Source organism: Amphiprion ocellaris, chromosome 13 (assembly GCF_022539595.1).
Source record: "Amphiprion ocellaris isolate individual 3 ecotype Okinawa chromosome 13, ASM2253959v1, whole genome shotgun sequence".
In the NCBI taxonomy this organism is placed as follows: Eukaryota; Metazoa; Chordata; class Actinopteri; family Pomacentridae; genus Amphiprion; species Amphiprion ocellaris.
In genome coordinates, this window is record NC_072778.1 from 15,446,374 (window position 1) to 15,469,341 (window position 22,968).

Below are 22,968 nucleotides of genomic sequence, written 5' to 3' on the forward strand. Positions count from 1 at the left end.
TGCACAATAATGATCATTGGATGCCCCTGGGACAGTTTTGTTTGGAACATCCGTTTGATTGCTTTTGTGATATGTGATTTTATACATGTACTGCTACTATTGTGATAATAATTCCATCCATATCATGTATTTCCACAAGAACCATGTCTTTATTTAAGTTTTAGTGTCGATCTTAATGCATCTTACTGACACCTGGAATTTGTTTCGGTCATGTTACCATGAAATGTAAAACTGTCCTCTCTTTGCAACCTCTTTCTTACATGGCTTCACACAACATGCAGCACAATAAGCTCCTCTCGGCTGCAGTGTTTGTCTTCACCAGAAGATAGCAGCAGTCAGCTGTGCAGCGCTCCTTCCTCTCATCTTACCTCCATCTCCAACACTGCAGCAGGTAGTGATGGAACAAAATGTTCGTTTGCAGCAAAAATATATGATGTTCAAGGCTTTGCTTCGTTATATACATTCGATTCTGTGTTTTATTCATTTGTTCTGTAGGAAAGATGATGAAATCTGTCAGAAAAGGGATTGTAGGCCTCATCCATAAATCTATGAATTTCTAATCTTTTATCTCTCACAGGAAATGGTACAGCAATGTATTTTTCATTATTATTATTCTGTAATTTCGGTTATGTTTCCACTGTGTGGCGACGGAGCATCAGTTTGTCCCATATCCCTCTTTACTGTACCTCTAATTTTAGCCTCCTCTCACTCTTGCTTCGTCTCCCCCTCCTCTCTCTCCAGCCCTCCCCGCTCTGATCCTTCTGAATAGAGGCTGAGAATAGATGGGAGGCTGTTTCAGTCAGAGCTCTTGAGCAGGAATGCCTATATATGGAGTCTTACACCACGTCGAGCGCTGATAGAGTCGCAGGTACATCAGTGAATGTGGGCTACTGTGATTTGTAAAGAGGGGTGGCGGGGGGGTCATATGCCTACTATTATGTGTGTGTCTGTGTGTGTGTGTGTGTGTGTGTGTGTGTGTGCATCATCATAAGTGGGAGGCCATCTGTGTGTACACGTCCTCGCACGCAAAAACCTCGATGCCAAGTGTGTGCGTCAGTCTGAGTCAGATAGTGTCTCATTCTGTCTCGTCATGTGTGTGCGTCAGTGCTGTTGCTGAGCGAAACTCGCTCCAGGGGAAGAAATGGAGGAGAGTGAACGGGAGGGAGGAAGAGAGGCAGGGATGGTGGGACGACGATGATGATGATGATGATGATGATGATGATGATGGTGATGATGAGGCTGAGGGAGGAACAGGGGGCTTGCTATGACGACACAAATGCATCAGCCGCATTAAGTGCACTTTAATATAAATGCATTTGTATGACAACCAAATACACTTATAAGCATCACAATAGAACACTGATCCACAATGTCCATTCTGCAGTAAGTAAGATGTTTAGAATATATTCCATCTTTTGCAATAAAAATCTCTTTCTTATATGTACAGACCAATAACTGTTTCATACAAATGTACAAATGTGTACAACCTTTCTGAAAAGAACATATGCCTATATCCACAGACATAATGCATATGCATTAAACATCTTTTTCAAATATCACACATACAGTAATATAATTTTACACATGTATATTAACTTAGCCTTGAATAGCTAGAACGTAGGAATCAATCCTTTACTTGACCGTAGACAACTCTACGTGAGCATGTCGACACCATGGGAATTGTACCATTCTCAACCCGTGTCGCTTGGTAACTGAATAGAAATAGCACCCCATCCCTATTTTCATTTTTTAAAACAAAACTTTTGTATTCTAACCCCTCTCAAAAAAGAAGAATCGCTCATTCACATAGTCAATTGTGCCTCACTACACCGCACTCCAGTGGAGCATTGATGTAACTGTCCATGTTGAATGGACAATGATAAAGAGTTCAGAGTTCAGCAGGTCAGGGCCATTTCAGGCACACAGGAGCCGCTATAAGCTGCCAGCATTGCAAATATTGATGCTGCAAGAATATCCAGCTGACTGCCCTCAGGCCAGGCAGAACCTGAAGAGCCCACATTCAGAGTCTAATGTACAGTACAGCGTAGCAGTGGATTTGTGGCATGATCAGAGCCCCGACAAACTTCCAGACAATCTCTTGTTTGGCGTAAAGCGACAACATTCTTGAGATCTTCTCGTGCCAGGATCTCTTCACATGTTTTCTTTTTTGTTTTGCACATCACATTGATACACAAGATTTCAGATGGAGAGATAAGTATGAAATGTTAAAGGTTTGAAGCCGCAAACTCAAAGCTCAAAGTATCTCAGGTTTAAAAGGTTCAGTTAAATACTGTTTGTGAGTTTTGATGCTGTCTTAAAGGCTGTGAGAAAGAGTGCTTTCAAACCAGAGCTGTAGCTCCTCTGAAGACTGGACGGAAGATTTCATACATGAAATCTTCCTTCTTTTGATGTATTGATAGTGCTCATCCTAAGGATGTAAAAAATTTGTAAACATTTGACTTCCAATACGTTTGAGGTTTGGGTTTGCGTTGCTGCATGTCAGGCAAAAGTGCTAAAATTCATCTCCCTATTGAAATAGCAAGGAATGTATAATTTTTTTGTTCACAACAGATTTTTCACTACGAGTGAATACAAATGCGCGTCTGGAAGTTAAACAGCGCTTAGAAGTTCAGAGAGGTCTCTTTGTCTGATCATATCTGAAGCTCATGTAACAGAGAAGCTGAGACACTACATGGACTCAGAACCCAGTCAGTTGTGGGTCCATGTAGTTGCACCATCATGTAAATGTTGCACCAGTTTTGTAGTATACAGATAGATGACTGAACAAAAATATAGAGCCAATCTTTGTTCTTAGGTGAGATGTAGGAGTTAAAGTCCTTAAGTTGTATATACATTATGTATATTTATACACTTAATTATTTTTTACTTTTCAGTAAAAGGGGCTCCACAAAATATGACAATATGCCATACTTGATGAAGTAAGTCACAGACTTATTTTAGAACGGAGGAACACTTCCACTCCCATCTGGAAGACAGAAAATAGAAAAGAGAGAAAGAGAATGTTAGTGGTGCATTTCCAGAGAATGATTTGTCATCTCATTTTAAAAAAAGAACTGTGAGGTAAAAGTGAGACCTATTCTTACCTTTGTGGAAGCACTGTGGCGATGGATGACATTGGAGTTGATACAACTCAGGTTGTTGCCCTAAGCCAGGGGCGATCGAGGCACCTGCCCCAAACATGGGTTCCAGGACGGCCAGTTCCTCCAGGAGGGACTGAGTGCAAGACACGGCGGACGTGGGCGAGGCGATGGGCGTGGAGGTGACGGGGCTGGGGGAGGCAGTGAGGATGAGGGGAGGGGAAGCTGGGATGGAGGAGCAGGAGGACACAGGAGATGACACCACCTCGATCTCCATTGCTTCCTCCACTAGCCCCTCCCCTTCCGCCTTTACCCCGGCCTCAGCAGCCACAGTCGCCCCGCACCCAGCCATAGAGTTACATTGCGCCGATTGGACGCTACAGACGTGGCCCACTCCCTCAAACTGGGAGGGTTGGCGCCAGCACACTGGGGTTTGAGGAGAGGTTGGGCTGGAAGGGTTGGGCACAGGGGAGGTGGAGGGAGAAGGGGAGGAGAGGCTGGATGACTGGGGTGGAGCGAAGTCATCTTGGAGAAGGGTCTCTAGGATGCTCTCTTCAAACAGAGAATCATCATCGTCAAGGAAGATGGGAATGTCCAGACCTCTCCATGCTTTGACGGAATAAAACTCCCTAAGCACATGGACGGAATCAGGAGTTTCTATGGCTGGAGACAGGAAGGGGGAGGGAGGGGAGGATGAGGGTGAGATAGAGGGAGGGGAGAGTTTGGACAGGAGTGGATCAAGGTAGAATCCCTCTGCCAGTGAGCTGATGTGTTGAGCTAAGAGGGATATTTCTGCTCTTTCCTTCTCTCTCTCAAGGGAGAAGAAAGAGAGGCAGGGCTGTTTGCCGGGTGAAGCCTCAGGGGTGAGGAGGCCCTCGGGGGGACACTGGAGGGGCCCCAGTGGTACATCTACATACAGTGGACCCCGAACCTCAGGCAGGGTCATCACTGTGCAGTCCCCGTCTCCGGGGCTGTCGGGTGTAGGGGGCAGTTTCTCATACAGGGAACCACTGCAGGGCTCAATGGGGAAGAGGAGCTCAGTAGACGGGGTGGGGAGGGAGAGGGGCAGCTTGGTGGAGAGGGTGGTGGGAGGAATGGGGCTGGAGGCAGTAGTCGGTGGGGCTGTGGAGGAAGCTGAGGGGGCCAAGGAGGTGGTGGCAGTGGCAGTTGTAGCAGAGGGGGGAGGAGTGGTGGTGCCAGTGGGGTCAAAGCTGAAGAGGGGCTCGCCAAATGGGAAGCTAGCCCCACCAACCTGGGGGGTGTAGGGGGGAGTGCACACAAACTCTTTGGTCTGCTGAGCTTGTGAGGTGGGCACTGGGGGGAGAGGCAGAGGGAGAGCTGGCAATGGAGGGTCGAGCTGGAAGGATGGTGGCAGAAGAATGTTCTGGGTTAAAAAGTCTAAATCTGCTACTGTTTCAACAGTGACTGGAGTGGGGGAGGAGGCAGCTGAGGGGGTCTCTGTGGGATGCTGCTGAAAGAAGCTTTCCTCCTCCAGAGAGGAAATACTGGAGCGAGGGTCACCCTCCAGCTGCATGGCCTCAGGAACAGAGCTCCCTGGTTCATCAGAGGAGCCCACGCTGCAGCCAGCAGTGCTGAAGTCAAAGGATTGGGCTGACAGGCCGCTGCTGCCTGGAGTGAAGACTTGATCTGGACTGGACAGAGTTTCTGGGGACTGAAGACTCAGACCCTCCTGCTGAGAGGTTCCAGCGCTCAGGACCAGCGTCAGCTGGGTCTGTTCTGAGCTGAGCTGCTGACGCACTGACCAGGCCTCAGAGTCACTGAGAAACAGAAGGAGAAACAGAGGAGAACAGGGGAGTTAGATTTGTGTTTGTGGCCACATTTATGTGGTGTTTTATGTGTGTGGGGTTCAAAAAAGAGCAGTAAATACCTGATGATGTAGTTGTTGCTGCTGATGGGGATTTCTCCAGGCTGCAGCTGTAGCACCATGTAGAGCCAAACAAACGACTGGTCCTGAGCCTGAACACGAACCACCATCTCAGCTCTGCCTTCTCCTCCTTCTCTCACTGAGGAACAATAGTCGCAGCACAAGTTGGCATCAGTGTGTAATCCTATTAATCATCATAGTGTTCTTTGCTGTGTGGATGTGCCAGTGGGCACAATGTGTGTAATTGTGTGGGCATGCATGGTTGTAAATGGTGTGAAGAGTACACTTACAGAGGCTACGGTGCTGAGTGGAGGCATGTGACAGATCCTGTGGGTGGAGGAGGCTGTACCAGGAGCGAGAGCGTAAAGCTGTCACATCAAAGCCAAGATAGGCGCTCACACTGCAGGGGAGAGTGGGCGGTGATGTGTTAGGAGGAGGATGCTTCACCACTTTACTTTTCTCACAAACCAATTCATGTTAAAGCAACAGGTGGAGGACGGTGTGTTATTTGTGTGAGCTCACCTGTCCTGTGCTGCCTGCAGCCTCATGTCCCGATTGTGCTGGGAGTGAAAACAGGCCAGGAATAAGTTGCTCTCAGCCAGGGGAGGGGTGGAGGTGGACTCCCTCTCTGCCCCGGGGCTGGAGCGGGTAGGATGGGGCTCCAGAGGAGAGCAGAAACACACCCACACGGGGTTGGAGGTCCAGTATGACCCGGCGGCAGGAGAGGGGGAGGGGGGCGAGATGCAGCGAGCGCGGATCAGAACCAGCTTGTTTCCAGCACTCTGCCTCCGCACGGACTTGGAGGTGTTGAAACGACAGCGGAAGAGACGGTCTGTGGAGGAGAGAAGGGTTATTAAAAATTATGTTGGAGGAGGAAAAAATCAAGAATAAACTTGTGAAATAAAAGTGTACATTTTGTACACACCCATCTCAAGCGATGAGGAGGCTGACAGGTTGGTCCTCATGATAAAGTGGTCTGAGGCGTCGATGATATCATACACACCGTCTCCCTGTGCCACGAGATCCACCTGGAAAATCACACACAGGGATGTTATTAATGAATTACACACTGACGCTCGAATATACCTAAATACATGAGAAGCGTGTAGACTCACCATGGAGTGTCCGAGGTGCTCGGAGACGCTGTCTGACAGGTAGAGGAGCTTCCCTTCCCCGGTCAGCAGCATCAGAAAGCCCGGCAGCGCCTGCATCAACTCCGACAGCTCGTGAAAAGACAGGAACCGTGCGCTCTCCTCGAGACTAGCAGCAGTTCCCGCTTCTAGGGAAAAGCAGATGATGGAAAGAGGGAAAAAAAGAGGTTAAATTAGTTAATAAACACGAAACTATGAGAAAGAACACAGTGTATCTGAGCTCTGCATTAGTGGCCGCAGCGTGTTTCAGCACCGCGGACAGCGACGCTGCTGCTGCACTAATAACATGAAACATTTCAGCACCACGGATACAAATTACATTATTAACCGATTTATCAGCTTCACAATCGGTTATTTCCGATCAATTAATGAGACACAGATGATCCTAAAATCACATTTGTATCAACACAGTCGCCTGCAGTGCCGCTAAGACACTTGTTGATTCCAGCACTGAGAGATTACAGTCTCTATGGAGCAGCAGATTCATCAACAGGTCGTTCTTATTCTTACCTTGAGTGAAGAAGACAGATTTCCTGGTGTACATGCAGGCGAGGGACATGATGTGCAGGTACGAGAGCCGCGCTTTATCTGCATCAGATATGGGCAACAAGTCCTTCAGGTTCCGGATCTCGGCGTTGATCTGGTCCCGTCGAGCCTTGGAAGCTCCTTTGGTTGAACGGTACATCGTGGCCGGCTGCTGCTGCTGCTGCTGCTGTTGCTGTGGTGAACTGTGGAAATTCCTCCGGATAGAAGTTGCTGTGAGCGGAGAGCTGCTGAGGGTCGTGGCTCGGCTGAAGTGCCCCGTCTCCAAAGACGTGTCAAGAGACAGGTGGTGGAAGTAGAGAAGCTCTTGGGTGTGTTATTGGACTTTCATCTCAGCTGGTTATTGTTGTTTTCCCAGAGCAAGGTTTAAAAAAAAACCTTCTCCCGTCCGCTGTCTGTCCGCTTTATCTCCGCCACAGCGTCCGGCTCGGATGCTGGCCGGGTGCTGGATGTACGTCCCTCCTCTCGGAGTGCAGGTGAATCGGCGGCTGTGGTCGCCGTCTCTCGCACAGAAGTCCGGAACCCGTAAATCTGGTTGAGGGACTCTGCTCGCCGGTCACTTATATAGCCTGGGACTCCGCCGGAGTAGGGGGGCTCCCGACGCACCAACACCGACGTAAAACGGAGGGAGGGGAGGGGTGAGGAGGGGGGGGAGACATGCCTCATATCAGTGTTAGCATTGGTGGAAGTCTCCCCCCTCCCTCTCCCGTGCCCTCTCCTCTCGGTGACTCTTCCTCGACGTCAGCTCTTCCCTCTACTCGCTGATGACGTCGGCCTGAAATCGGGAGCTCCGGCGACGCAAAAAGCCCGATTTGGACAAAACCGAGTAAGGGGCGGAGCAAGCGTAAAACGTAAACGGAGTCACCGGACTCCGGTGTATTGGAGGAGGAGGAGGTGGAGGGGGATGAAGAGGAGGAGAAGGAGGGGGAAGGATGGGGATGGATGGGAGCACTGGGCTGAATACGAAAGAGGTTTCTGTGTTTCTGTGTCTGGCACCTGAGCTAGACTTTACCCGTCTCTGCCTGTTTGGCCCCGGACCTGTCGGTAAACACGGCAGATGCTGGTTCGGTGCGATCCAGCACCTCGTCCTGACCACATTTTCTGTTAACATTTTTTAACAAAAAAGACATTAAATGCTGCGGCGCAGAGCAGGTGGTGATGGAGGAGACGCGGATGCTGAAGCTGCTCCTCGTCGCCTTTTATGAATGGAAATCATTTCTGAGCAGGAATCAGCTCAGAAACCTTCATATATGTGGATAGAATCCATCTGTTTAGTCTGTAAGATGTGATCGCTGCGCGTGTGTCGTGTCTCTAGTGGAATTTCATAATTTCTTGTTGTTAGGAGGTGATCTTGTGTACATTTTCGTGTAATCTTGGCGATAGAAAACACATAAAATCGCTGTTTGCCATGTTCCTGCTGGCTGCTGTGTGAGTAACGCCGAAGACAGATTTCCTGCCTGTAGGCCTGATTTTATTCCTAAGATAACAAATAACAGTCGACATTATTTAATATCAATTTACATTTTTATACATAAGCATAAAAACATCTATAAAACGCGATCAGCAGCTGAGAGAAGCAGTTTGACCAGTAAGACACTAGTTCAGACCATCACACACGCTGTCAGGATTTTTAAAGCATTTAGATAATCGACTCCTGACTCAGACTTTTTCTTCTTCTTGATCTGCTTCAGAGTCACTCTGACGATTTTCAGAATCTCAATGAAAAGTCATTTTAATGAATGGGGGTCATGAATAATGCAAAGCGCGCTCGTCAAAAGAAAAAGAAAAAAACGCCAGCCGCGTATTGCGCAACCTGCGAAACCGGTCTCCGGTCGCACGTGAAGTAAGCAGGGCTGTTTCTAAAAATAGATCTCACCGGTGACCGACACAAGGACTGGGAGGCGCGCACCCGCGTATCCCGCTCCCATCGCCCTATTTATAGAGAAGAGATTTCACCGTTAGACCCCCAGAAACAGGTTTGTGGCGGCTTCACATCTGGACACACACCCACGCTACATTTTTAACCTTCTATCTCTAATTTTTCCTTGTTTGGTGGTAAAACTGACAGAAGAGAATATTCTGGCGCGTTTTCTCTTACTCATTGTCAAAAATCAGATTTTCAAGGTGATCTAAACTCTTCTGTGATGTTGCAGGGACACTAATTGTTTAAAAAAAAAAAAAAAAAAAAAAGCCCCCAAAACTAAAATCATTCCATTTCAGGGTGAAGGCTCCAGGAAAATAAGTCATGTGAAGTGATGGGATCCTGTGTGTGGTTCCAGAGGGACTTAATAATCTATTCTATTATCTAGATAGTCTAGATCTACATATCACTGTTATTATCTAATATATGAATGAAGAGTCACATATCTTTGATGAATCATGCTGCTTAGTTTACTTGTGTGTGTGTGTGTGTGTGTGTGTGTGTGTGTGTGTGTGTGTGTGTGTGTGTGTGTGCGTTTGTATTTATATCTCGATGGGGTCCACAACCTGACAAATCACTCACGCCGTGGGGTCCAATTTTTCCCGTGGGGCCCAAAACCGGGGCCCCACAGGCACAAGCATTGCAATCAATAGAAAATGGCCTCCTGACATGCCTGGTGCGATTTTCTTGAAAAAAAAAAATGGACCCCATGGAGTCTGACTTCACACAAAGTGTGTGTCGGACAGCGTCCCCAGTGGTCATTGGTGGGTACTGCAGTGTGTAAATTTGCATCCGTGGGGTCCATTAACGGAGAGTGTGTGTAAGTGTGTGTGACAAAAAAATTCATATTTCATACAGATTTATGCATTTTCAAGTGATTAAACTCGAATGTTATTGAATTACTTTGCCTAAAATCAATTCAGGAATCAATTTAATCACTATAGCATCCTGTCAAAGCAGTCAATTTGTTTTATTTGCAGTATGTATATGTAAATATAAATACATATTTTCATATAAATATTGTCATAGTGATTTTAGGATCTTCTCACTATCCAATGTTAGGATGGTTGTTGTGCTGTTCCACTGCAATGTGTTCGGTCAGAAACACGAGGAGATGCCACTGTAGTTTGACGTCTTTATTGAGCACTGCCTCACATATAACACATTCCATGCATATTCTGTGCAGCTCTGTATCTCCCACAGCTTCAGTCTCCTCTCCACTACAGTCAGATACACTACCAATAGCCGTAACATCCTATTGGCTGTTGGCTGAGGTGACATGAGGGGTGAGCATGTCACTCACATGGGAGAGAGGATGCAACCTGGCTCACAAGAACTGCAATGAATCCTTTTTACAAATATAATGAATGTACTAGTTAAAGGCAAACTGTGAATGTCATACCTCAAGAAAGTCCTGAGGGAATTTCTTCACATTTATGCCACACCTCAAGAATTTAAACATCCACTTAGACTTGGACATTAACTGATTCGATTTTGAAGGTCAAAGGTCAAATGATGTCAAAACATGTTTTTGTCTATGACTCAAGAATTCACATTAATTATGACAAAGCGTCAAACAAAACCAACTGAGATAAAATTAAGTGATGACATGTATCCAAGGTATAACACTGAAGGTCAAAGGTCAGGCTCATTCCTAATAGTCAGATATTTCAAGAAAGGCTTGAGAGAATTCTTTCAAATTTGGCATAAATGTTGACATAGACTCAAGGATGAACTGAGTAGATTTTGATGGTCAAAGGTCAAGGTCACTGTGACCTAACAAAACATGTTTTTGGCTTTGTTTTATGAGATCACGTCAAATTAATTTGTTAATGATGACAAAACACACAAATGTCTGAAAGATTAAAGGTCAACAACAGAACACTGTCTCACAAAAATGCTATTTATGTCAGTTTATGGCCAACATCTCTCATGTTCCTATATCAGTTGACATGAGTGATGTCTATTTCTAAGCCTGTTCTCCTGTCTAATGCCTGATCTTCAGCTGACAGTGCCTGCTAACATGCTCCTGACACACCTGCAGCTCATCCTCACTAACTGCCACTCCCAACACCTGCAGTTTAAAGACCAATCTCTCCCTCCGCTCTCCACCAGTTTATTGTAAATCCACTCATGCTATCTGTTCAGTTTCTTTTCCTCGTGTGTTTCTTTCTGCTTGTAGCCCTGCTATTACCTCCAGTTCTGTAAATCCTCACTCAGACTGCTTCCCCATCACACCCCAGTGTTAGGATGACTGTTTTACAGTTGGATAAAACAGGAGGCTTGAGGCGAGATAAGATGCAGGTCAACCTGGCATTTGTTCACCAACATTCACATTAAAAGAACACAAATAGCAAAGGTGGTTAACTGGTGTGTTGTGTCGCTCCTTTCCTCTCTCCTCGCTCTCACTCAACTGCCAGTCTTTTATAGGCATCCCCCTAATCAGCCCCTCAGGCCTACCAACATAAGGGTTAACCAAAATAATCAAACACAAGAATTTCCCAAAAACGCAATGTCTTTAATTTTAACTATAATAACAAACATTAAAACTGGATATCCATTTCCGAAAAACGACTACCAACATCCTCATCAAGCAATACATTTATTTTATCACCTGAAGAGATTTCTTCTCACCCTCTCCTCACCTACACTTGGTTCCTCCCGGAACCTTTAAAAAGATGTTCCAGCCCATGGGGACTCTTTGGCTGGAACACCTGCAGTGACAAAAGACAGGTGAGTCATGTCACACTTTTCAATTTATGGATTATCAAAACAATGCCCCACACCCACTTCTACAGGCATTCAGTTATAAATGAAGTCCAATCAATTAATCCTTGTACTCAAACTGTTGCTTTCTGCCTTGTAGGCCTCAGCAGGGTTTTCACCCAATGTTGCAAGGAGAAGCCACCAAACAGCACATGGCTGCACATGGCAGCACATGCCAGCCTCAAACCCACACTCATTAAATCCATAAGACACAGTCATTGTTTTGTGTCTTATTGTATCTTGAATGTGAATTCCATATAGGTAATGAAGCTACCTTCATTAGACCCAGTTTTCCTCCCTGGATTTTGCCCACTGCCCCATCTCCTACTAAGCTCTGCTTTCCCTCAGTTATAGTTTTTGGTTTTTGTAATTAACTCTAAACCTGCATCCGTCTCTGTGTCTCCTTTGGGAATACATAATATCAATATCTACAAACTGAATTCGCAGTAAACAGAAAATCTGCCCTCTGTGCCCTTCTCCTCCCTGACTGAGTATTCAGTATTTGTACAATGTCACTGCTTGTCTGTCAACAATAGTCACCTACAGTGTATATCAAAGTACGTCAAAGGAAAAGGTGAATCACTCAAAAAACTAAGCTGGGAGATTTAAAAAAGCAATTGGATATATCCTGGCCTTTTCCTTTACTTATTTTTAAACTTTTACACTGATTCATTAACTGTACCACTTTAACAGGGCTCTGCTTGAGTCACACTTGTAACTGTCTGAACAACAGCAATGATTCTGTTGCCTTTTGACCAATTTCTTAGTCTGATGTGATGTTGGAGGCCATAGTTATGCCCTGTTTCCCACATATTTCCTATATGTTTGCAGACTGACTCAGACTCAGTCCCATCCTTCATTTCTATCACAGCTGATCATCATCTGATTAACCATGCCAGGATATCAGTAACTAACAGTGTTTCAGTGTGCTGTTTCAGCAGTGGAGGGACTTGAGGGCATCACATTTCTAACCATTAGCATGAGGGTCTTCTGGCTCACTTCAAGTCAGCTACCAACCTCAATTGCATGTAGCATTTACTTGTCCTTTCCTGTGCAGTAAGCGTTATGCAAGGAACCCTGAAGCATGAACATTTTTTGAGTTGTTTCTGGATTTTGCTACCAACCTAGCATAGCCTTCATCTGCCAGCTGTGGTTGCAATGGTAACTTTGCTAATGTTTACCGAAATCTGGTGTGAAGTCTTTGGTTCCTATAAAATATTGTCTAATTATGGAACATAGTGGTGGGACCTCTGCATCTTACTCACTCCATTAGATTGGGATGCTGAGCCAAACTGAAGAAATCTATTTGAAATGGCAAGATGTGCTACTTTAGCTTGAGCAGAAGCAAACTCCACAAGGACAGGGCCTAGCTGTTCAAACAGGAGTGTGGGTCATAATGTTATGGGTATGAGCATGTCAGACAATTAGGACAACCAGGAAGAAGAGCATTTCAGATTTTGAATACAATGCTCTGGTAAAAAATAACCTTGATTACAGCTAGAGTACATGACCAACTACAGACCTCTCAAAAAGGCTCCTTAAACACAAATGTGGGTTTGTTATGGAAGTTGAAATTATATGCTCAAACACATATGCACTGCTTGAATTTTATTTACCAGCTATATACGTTGTATATTTAATGCCAAAGTCATACATCATAACAGTAAACTATGAATCAATTTCAATGCTAGCTTGTACCTTGTATGTATCATCTAGCTATTCATACATGTATCCAACTGTATGTTATATGTTCCTTGTTCCCCTCCCCCCTTCTCCCCTTTCCTCTCCCTCTCTGCCTCTCTTCCTCTACCTCTACCTCTCCACCTCTACCTCTCTCTCTCTACCTCTACCTCTCCCTCTCTACCTCTACCCCTCTACCTCTCTACCTCTCTACATCTACCTCTCCCTCTCTCCCTCTACCCCTCTACCTCGCTTCCTCTACCTCTTCTGTCCCCCTCAACCCGTCCGGCCAGCAACAGATGGGTCCCCCCACATAAAGAGCCAGGTTCTGCTCAAGGATTTTTTCCCTGTTAAAAGGGAGTTTTTTCTTGCCACTGCCCCATTAGGACTGCTCTGGGGGTTCAGGCATATGGTTTCTGTAAAGCGTCTTGATACAATTTGACCTGTAATTTGCGCTATATGAATAAAACTGAATTGAAGTGAATTGAAATGGTTACGCTAATGGAGAATGACACTTTCATATCAAACACTTACTAAAAACAAGTACGCAGTCAACTAGTCTATTAAAAATACAAATGGACACACAAGCTGGGCATATTGATGAAGGTTATAGAAGTAAGAAATCTTTTCTCCAACCACAAATATGAAAATGGCAAATAGCAGAACATGTCCTTTACCAAAGAGACAATAAGCAGTGTACTGGTGTACTCCATTTGATTGCGAGATTTAAATGAAGCAACCAGAAAATTAGTTTGCACAATAGTTAGCAGGTCTTCAATCAAAAGACAAACAGAACAATCATTCTGGGAATGGCAGTGTATTGTTGTTAATTTGGGGGATTATGAACAAAGTGATGGTGTGGTGAAGAAGAACCACAAGAGGTTTATATTTTCAATAGGCCAGCTTTAACAGTTTACACTGTAAGTCAAGATGAATATCATGTAAACAAGGAGAGTCCTGACATGCCACTGGCAGAAGGGCATTCAGACATGGTAAAAAGATTGACTGGTTAATAAATTTCATCCACACCAAGTCATACATCATGCATTTACTGACATGAAAAGCCACATTAACTTTGAAGTTATGGCTATGGTTTTTACCTTTGACTGTCTTGCACAACTGGAGAAGTATAGCTTCTGTGCTGAAGTATATCTCCACTCATATTTTCAGAAAATGTTTGCATTAATCCTTCCTCTTGCAATGTTTTAAACAATGAGGTGCTTTGTGTACTGCCTTTTTGGCCAGTTGTTCGTTTTTCCACTCCATGTATGGCCATTTAATAAGTCCTGTTTGACGCGTTGAAAATACTGGTCACGTTCTGTGTGAATCTGCTTAATGCATCTCTTCATCTAACAGCTCATCCCCACTGCACTATGATCTCCTGCAATATTTAACTTGATCTGCAGATTAAACAACAGAAAATGGCCAAAAACTACATAACTAGACCCATTTTAACGTAAGTAAAGCACCAGTAATGAAGCTTTGCTAAGTTAGTGTCATAAACATCACATTTCCTGTTGCTTTCTTCATAACTGAAGTATCCCACTTGTTCCCTGATGGATCACTTTTATTGTGAAGGAATACCAACAGGAAATGTTAAGTTTTCCTTAACAGCAACTTAACACAGCTTTGCCATGTCATTACTGAGTGGAGGATGATATAGTCACCATGGGGACCACTAGACAGTAAAGGTGTGTACCAGCACCAAGTCAGAGGTAAGGGAGAAACACACACCTATAGCGGGCCCCACGCCGACCATGCCCATCCCCCATAGTCGGCATGGGGCCCGCTATAGGTGTGTGTTTCTCCCTTACCTCTGACTCGGTGCCGCAAAAGACAGGAAGTGTGTACCAGCATCCACTCAGACATCAACTCCGCTCTGCTGTCTCTCCTCTCTGCTGTCTCTCCTCTCTGTCCTTTCCGCTGTCTCACCTCTCTGCTGTCTCTCCTCTCCGCTGTCCCTGTTGTCTCTTCTCTCTGCTGTCTCTCCTCTTCTCTGTCCCTGTCGTCTCTCCTCTCTACTGTCTCGCCTCTCTGCGGTCTGTCCTCTCATCTGTCTCTCTTCTCTGTCTCTCCTCTCTGCTCTCTCCTCTTCTCTGTCTCTCCTCTCCACTGTCCCTGTCGTCTCTCCTCTCTACTGTCTCGCCTCTCTGCGGTCTGTTCTCTCTGCTGTCTCTCCTCTGTCCTTTCCGCTGTCTCACCTCTCTGCTGTCTCTCCTTTTCTCTGTCTCTCCTCTCTGTTGTCTCTCCTCTCATCTGTCTCTCTTCTCTGTCTCTACTTTCTGCTGTCTCTCCTCTCTACTGTCTCTCCTCTCTGCTGTCTCTGCTGTCTCTCCTCTCTACTCTGCTGTCTGTCCTCTCCACTGTCTCACCTCTCCACTGTCTGTCCTCTCTCCTCTCTGCTGTCTGTCCTCTCTCCTCTCTCCTGTCTCTCCTCTCTACTGTCTCTCCTCTCTGCTGTCTCTGCTGTCTCTCCTCTCTACTCTCTCTGCTGTCTGTCCTCTCTGCTGTCTGTCCTCTCCACTGTCTCACCTCTCCGCTGTCTGGCCTCTCTCCTCTCCACTGTCTGTCCTCTCTCCTCTCTGCTGTCTGTCCTCTCTCCTCTCTCCTGTCTCTCCTCTCTACTGTCTCTCCTCTCTGCTGTCTCTGCTGTCTCTCCTCTCTACTCTCTCTGCTGTCTGTCCTCTCTGCTGTCTGTCCTCTCCACTGTCTCACCTCTCCGCTGTCTGGCCTCTCTCCTCTCCACTGTCTGTCCTCTCTCCTCTCTGCTGTCTGTCCTCTCTCCTCTCTCCTGTCTCTCCTCTCTACTGTCTCTCCTTTTTTCTCCTGTCTCTCCCTCTCTCCTCTCTGCTGTCTCTCCTCTTCTCCTGTCTCTCCTCTCTGCTGTCTCTCCTCTAAACCTCTGTCTCTCCTCTCTGCTGTCTCTCCTCTCTGCCGTCTCTCCTCTTCTCCTCTGTCTCTCCTCTCTACGTCTCTCCTCTTCTCCTCTCTCTCCTCTTTCTCTCCTCCTCCTCTGTCTCTCCTCTCTGCTGTCTCCTCCTGTCTCTCCTCTCTGCTGTCTCTTCTCTGTCTTTACTCTCTGCTGTCTCTCCTCTCCGCTGTCCCTGTTGTCTCACCTCTCTGCTGTCTCTCCTCTTCTCTGTCTCTCCTCTCTGTTGTCTCTCCTCTCATCTGTCTCTTCTCTGTCTCTCCTTTCTGCTGTCTCTCCTCTCTACTGTCTCTCCTCTCTGCTGTCTCTCCTCTCTACTCTCTCTACTGTCTGTCCTCTCTGCTGTCTGTCCTCTCTGCTATCTGTCCTCTCCGCTGTCTGTCCTCTCTCCTCTCTGCTGTCTCTCCTCTCTGCTGTCTCTTCTGTCTGCTGTCTGTCCTCTCCGCTGTCTCTCCTCTTTGCTGTCTCTCCTCTTCTCCTCTGTCTCTCCTCTCTGCTGTCTCTCCTTTTCTCTGTCTCTCCTCTCTGTTGTCTCTCCTCTCATCTGTCTCTCTTCTTTGTCTCTACTTTCTGCTGTTTCTCCTCTCTACTATCTCTCCTCTCTGCTGTCTCTGCTGTCTCTTCTCTCTACTCTCTCTGCTGTCTGTCCTCTCGGCTGTCTGTCCTCTCCACTGTCTCACCTCTCCGCTGTCTGTCCTCTCTCCTCTCTGTCCTCTCTGCTGTCTCTGCTGTCTCTCCTCTCTGCTGTCTCCCCTCTCTCTCTCTCTTCTGTCTCTCCTCTCCTCTGTTTCTCTTCTCTGTCTCTCCTCTCCTGTCTCTCTTCTCTGTCTCTCCTCCCTGCTGTTTCTGCTGTCTGTCCTCTCCACTGTCTCACCTCTCCACTGTCTCTCCTCTCTGCTGTCTCTCCTCTCTGCTGCCTCTTCTCTCTGCTGTCTGTCCTCTCTGCTGTCTCTCCTCTCTCTCCTTTCTGTTCTTTCCTCTCCTCTGTCTCTCTTCTCTGTCTCTCCTCTCTGCTGTCTCTCCTCTCTGCTGTCTCTCCTCTTCTCCTCTGTCTCTCCTCTTTCCTCTTCTCCTGTCTCTCCTGTCTACTGTCTCTCCTTTTTTCTCCTGTCTCTCCTCTCTACTGTCTCTCCTTTTTTCTCCTGTCTCTCCCTCTCTCCTCCTGTCTCTCCTCTCTGCTGTCTCTCCTCTCTGCCGTCTCTCCTCTTCTCCTCTGTCTCTCCTCTCTACGTCTCTCCTCTTCTCCTCTCTCTCCTCTTTCTCTCCTTCTCCTCTGTCTTTACTCTCTGCTGTCTCTCTTCTCCGATATCCCTGTTGTCTCACCTCTCTGCTGTCTCTCCTCTTCTCTGTCTCTCCTCTCTGTTGTCTCTCCTCTCATCTGTCTCTTCTCTGTCTCTCCTTTCTGCTGTCTCTCCTCTCTACTGTCTCTTCTCTCTGCTGTCTCTCCTCTCTACTCTTTCTACTGTCTGTCCTCTCTACTGTCTGTCCTCTCTGCTATCTGTCCTCTCCGCTGTCTCACCTCTCCGCTGTCTGTCCTCTCTCCTCTCTGCTGTTTCTCCTCTCTGCTGTCTGTCCTTTCCGCTGTCTCTCCTCTCTGCTGTCTCTCCTCTTCTCCTCTGTCTCTCTGCTGTCTCCTCCTCTGTCTCTCCTCTGCTGTCTCTTCTCCTCTGTCTTTACTCTCTGCTGTCTCTCCTCTCTGCTGTCTCTCCTCTTTTCTCTGTCTCTCTTCTCCTCTGTTTCTCTTCTCTGTCTCTCCTCTCCTGTCTCTCTTCTCTGTCTCTCCTCCCTGCTGTTTCTGCTGTCTGTCCTCTCCACTGTCTGTCCTCTCTCCTCTCTACAGTTCTGTGTAGCTCTGTATGCACTGATTGTGCATGTTTGGTTGACATGTTGAGGACTGAAGAGATGTTGTTACAGTACTGTAAAGCTCTGTATGGACATATATAGTACTTAAACCATCTAGTGTTGTTAAAGTACCTTTCAGTTCAGCTGTTGTTGTGAAATGGCTGACTTATCACCATGGTTACTTATGAGTAACATGGGGGACAAAATAAAATCATAGCAGATTGATTTCAGAAGCCTGTCTTTTGTTCAGTAACACTTCCTTACAGAGAAGAATGATCCTTCTAATGGTCACAGGAGATGCTGTTCTCTCTGGTTCCATCAGTGGAGACCTGAAGAACTGCTTCTCTCTGCTTCTGTGAGGCTAACAGACGTAACATGACTGAGTGGTGGTGGTGGAGTTACTAGTCCCCATGGGGGGCTACAAATCTGACTGAGGTGACTGGACCCCAGAGGGGACAAAATTTCAGGTCTAAAATTTTTGTGAGAGTGTTTGAAGTTTCAAGTGATTTTCAACCTCACAGGAATTTTTAAAAAATTTAGGAGTTAAAATGGTGTCTCTAGACCATTCAGAAAGGGTGGATCCCATGAGGAGGGTCCTGGTCAGGGGGTCTCACGGGGAAAGAAATACAAGTATGTGTGTGTGTGTGTGTGTGTGTGTGTGTGTGTGTGTGTGTGTGTGTGTGTGTGTGTGTGTGTGTTTCATTCTGTGTTTCTTGTCCATGCAGGTGTTTGTGGGTCTGCCTCCTGCTCTCCTCTCTGGATGACTCAGCCACCTCTGCTTCCTCTCCTGTAGTTGTATTTCCATCACCGGCTCGCTAATGACCTGAAGGTACCAAACTGTTACCAGATAATCAGAGAAAACTTACAAATTTGCACCTCGAGGTGGTGTTAAATTGACTGTTTTTCTTCCGACGACGACCCCTGGTTGCTGCGTTTTATCTGCACAGTTTTAATTTGCTTCACCCCGATGGTGCCTGAAGCTGTGACAAATGGGAGATATGGGTTTGTCATCTCTGCTGCGCATCACATGGTTGAGCAGCGGCCCTAAAGCAGGGACAGATACATCACACACTGGTCTGAAGGGGGGACCGTAATCTGGCAGGGCAGTGAAATCAGTTGTCCTTTTGGCTATTCTGGTTGCACGACACACTCATTCATTAGGGCAGCACACTCAGAGAAGACATAATTACAGAAGCTGCCACGAAAGCACCAACGTTGAGTCATGCTCTGTGTTTCAGGTGCATCAAACAAGCTTTTGTTTGGTTTGATGAGTCGAAGATCATCCAGATAATCTTCCTGTCTCTGCTGGACGTGATGAATCTGAGCGTCGACGAACAGGTTGGTTTTCAATCTGAGTGTCCAGAAGGCGACATTTAAAACCTGCTGCAAGTTTGACATGTTGTACCTGTTGATTTCAGATACAAATCACACATTTATAATTGTTCTTTTTAGAGTAATTTCACCTCACAGATACCCAGAAAGTCAGTGACTTACAGAGGGGCATGAGAAATGTTTCTCCTTCCCCTTGAATCTCCATTAGAGCTGAAGCTGTTGATTAAACAGTTCATCAACAGAAAATGAATTTGCAGCTATGATAAACCACAAATCCACATGTTCTCTACTTCCATCTACATGTTTAGATTTCAGTCAGTTTTCTTAGTTCTTGCAGGTTCATAAAATACGACCACTTTGCTGCAGTTCAGTCAGTATCAATCCTTATTCATACAGTCTGATTTCATGTTATACTGGCTTTCTGCTGCATACATAAACTTGTATTCATGCCACATTATTACTTTACAGCCCACCATATGGAGTAAATAATCCCAATTTACTATTTAATTGATTTCATCAGTACAGTATTAACACATGCACATGTGGACAAAATTGTTGGTACCCTTCGGTTAATGAAAAAAAAAAACCCACAATGGTCACAGAAATAATTTGAATCTGACAAAAATAATAATAAATAAAAATTCTATGAAAATTAACCAATGAAAATCAGACATTGCTTTTGAACCGTGGTTTAACAGAATTATTTTAAAAATAATCTCATGAAACAGGCCTGGACAAAAATGATGGTACCCTTAACTTAGTATTTTGCTTAACAACCTTTTGAGGCAATCACTGCAATCAAACCATTTCTGTAACTGTCAGTGAGACTTCTGCACCTCTCAGCAGGTATTCTGGTCCAGTCCTCATCAGCAGACTGCTCCGGTTGTCTCAGGTTTGAAGGGTTCCTTCTCCAGACGGCATGTTTCAGCTCCTCCCACAGATGTTCAATAGGATTTAGATCAGGGCTCATAGAGGCCACTTCAGAATAGTCCAATGTTTTCCTCTTAGCCATTCTTGGCTGTTTTTAGCTGTGTGTTTTGGCTCATTATCCTGTTGCAAGACCCATGACCTGCAACTGAGACCAAGTTTTCTGACACTGGGCAGCACATTTCTCTCTAGAATACCTTGATAGTCATGAGATTTCATTGTACCTGCACAGATTCAAGACACCCTGTGTCAGATGCAGCAAAGCAGCCCCAGAACATAACAGATCCTCCTCCATGTTTCACAGTAGGGACAGTGTTCTTTTCTTCATATGCTTCATTTTTGCGTCTGTGAACATAGAGCTGATGTGCCAAAAAGTTCCAGTTTTGTCTCATCTGTCCATAGGACATTCTCCCAGAAGCTTTGTGGCTTGTCAACATGCAGTTTGGCAAATTGCAGTCTGGCTTTTTTATGATTTGTTTTCAACAATGGTGTCCTCCTTGGTCGTCTCCCATCAAGTCCACTTTGGCTCAAACAATGATGGATGGTGTGATCTGACACTGATGTACCTTGACCTTGGAGTTCACCTTTAATGTCTTTAGAGGTTGTTCTGGGCTCTTTTGTTACCATTCCTATTATCCGTCTCTTTGATTTGTCAAAGTTTTAGTTTATTAATTCAGTTAGCTTTGCCTTTAGTTCAGGATTGCAAGTCATTAAAAACTTGTTTTTATGCCACCAATTATAAAGGATGTAACAAATAAGAAAAAAACTTGATTGTAAAGGATTCAACTAACTCGACATAGTTTGTTGGTTGAACATAATTTAATTAGAAGTTGTCACAACTGAAAAGACAGATGCAAAATGTTGAATTAATTTTGTGAATGAGTGACCATTTGTTTTGAGAATGCAGCTTTAAAATTGCAATACCTATTTGAACTGTTTTATAGAAATGTGCCTGAATGCAGACTAACTTCATAAATCCCAACAGCACATTTTGGTGAGAGAATATAAATACTGAATATATAAATACCACAGTCCAAGTTCAAACAAGATGATTTCTCCCACTATCGTCCTGCAACTCTCTCTTTTGGACCAATTTCAACAATTTTCCATCTAAATATCTGACTTCTTGTGTTGTTTCCTTTCTTATTGATATGTTTAGTGTTTAAAAACTTTGATAACAACAGAATAAAAAGTATAGTATAAAAAATGTCTAATACACACGATAAAGAAACTAATGTAGTTCAATGCAGCATCTCTACCACTTTTACCTCCACCTCTTCAGTCTTTGTCCAAGTTGTTAGAAAGTTGATGATTGAACTTTATTTTTATTATGAAAGTCACAGTGGGAGGTAGTGGTGGTGTATTGCTCTGCATTAAATTCAAGAATGTTCCACATGTTTTGTTCACATGTTAGAGGGGCAAAATATTGCCTGGAAATGCATTGCCCTATGGATTACAAATAACACTTTTAACCAGTAATTCATTCATTTTTTTGATGCACATTTTGATATTTTTTAATAATTTACAATATGTCTAATAATCTGTGAAAGTTATTAAAATCCAAGTGGAGATATTTTCACAAAATCTGCCAAAAACCCAGGATTTTTTCATTAATTGTTTGTTGTGATGAAAATGCTTTAAAAAGATTTTTTTTTTTAAAAAGCGCCAGTAAACCCAAGTCGTGGGTTACGGAGGGTTCATAACATAATTATTAAAAGGTTGTAGAAGTTCTAATTCTTCTTTCACATCTTGTTCCCTTGAACCTACTTATTTGCATCGGTATAAACTATTTGTACACAGCGTTACACTGTAATGTGGCACAAACTGAACTGCATGTTCCAGCTTTGGCCTTGCTACTGTTAACGCATTATTGCATTGACCTACAGCATTTCCTTTCTAAAGCAACAAACTCTCACTCTGCTGACATTTTTCTCCAGAACAACCTCATGTTGCATCGTGACATTTCTTTACTCTTGATTTCTCTCAGTTTACAAACACATCCATCTCTCACCAATGCTTAAAATCCACCCAAACTGTCATATTTTGGTTTCTTCAGCTGCCACAAGGTCATGATTTTTCCTCCATAGGTTGGACTCTGTGTGACAACATACTGAGTTCGCTGCCTCTTGGCGTCATTAGCAAGTAAAATGCTCAAATTCTTCAATATATCTTATCCAGTATTCTTCTTTCTTGTTTAAACTTAATTATGCAGACAACGCATTTAAATCTGCTGCATCATTAACTAGCCTATGCGCCTTGTCTCATATTGGTCATCATTACAGTAGTTAATGACAGTCAACAAGCATTATCTACTAAATGTTTCTTTATTTTCCAAAGACTGACTGAAGATCACTTTCATCATGTGTTTGACCACAAATCAATCTGACAAAAAACTATCTAGATTTCACCTCTCTGTAGATTTGAAGGACCAGTGGACATGTTTCATTTTCTAAATCATATATTATTTATTCCTGGATAAGGCCTTTATCTGGCTTTTCATGACTCTCAATGATCAGTGCTTTTGTACTTTGTTTTCTGACTTGAATGATGTTTCAGAAGTTGTCATCTTGGAAAAGATTTTTACTTTTTCTTTCTTTCTTTTTTATTTAAGCTGCCAAACTCTGTTACCAAAGGAGTCTCAGTGGATTAACACATACCTTAATATAATTCATTTTGAATTTTGGAAACAGAAGAGGCATAGTTCCAAGAAAGTTTTGAGGTTTGTTTCTCATAGTCATCTTTATTTGTGCTTTTTTCCCCTTTTTATTGGATTTTGCTGCATTTTGCCACACAGATAATTGAAATAGTAAAAAGGACAGGTGTCCCCTTTATTTTTGTAAACTACTTTTTTTTTTTTACTCCATTCCATTTTTAACTCATGCAGTTGCAGAAAT

General features: G+C 44.6%; 1 protein-coding gene across 1 annotated transcript; it reads right to left on the reverse strand.

The window, feature by feature from the left end:
- Positions 1-1,285: 1,285 nt before the first annotated feature.
- On the reverse strand, positions 1,286-7,227 carry npas4a (neuronal PAS domain protein 4a). Its single transcript, XM_023284880.3, has 8 exons — positions 6,645-7,227; positions 6,099-6,262; positions 5,909-6,011; positions 5,506-5,815; positions 5,274-5,383; positions 4,987-5,122; positions 3,105-4,876; positions 1,286-2,986 (listed from the first exon to the last, which is right to left on the reverse strand). The coding sequence occupies exons 1-8, from the start codon at positions 6,817-6,819 to the stop codon at positions 2,958-2,960; spliced, it is 2,799 nt and encodes a 932-aa protein (XP_023140648.1). The 5' UTR covers positions 6,820-7,227; the 3' UTR covers positions 1,286-2,957.
- Positions 7,228-22,968: the final 15,741 nt, after the last annotated feature.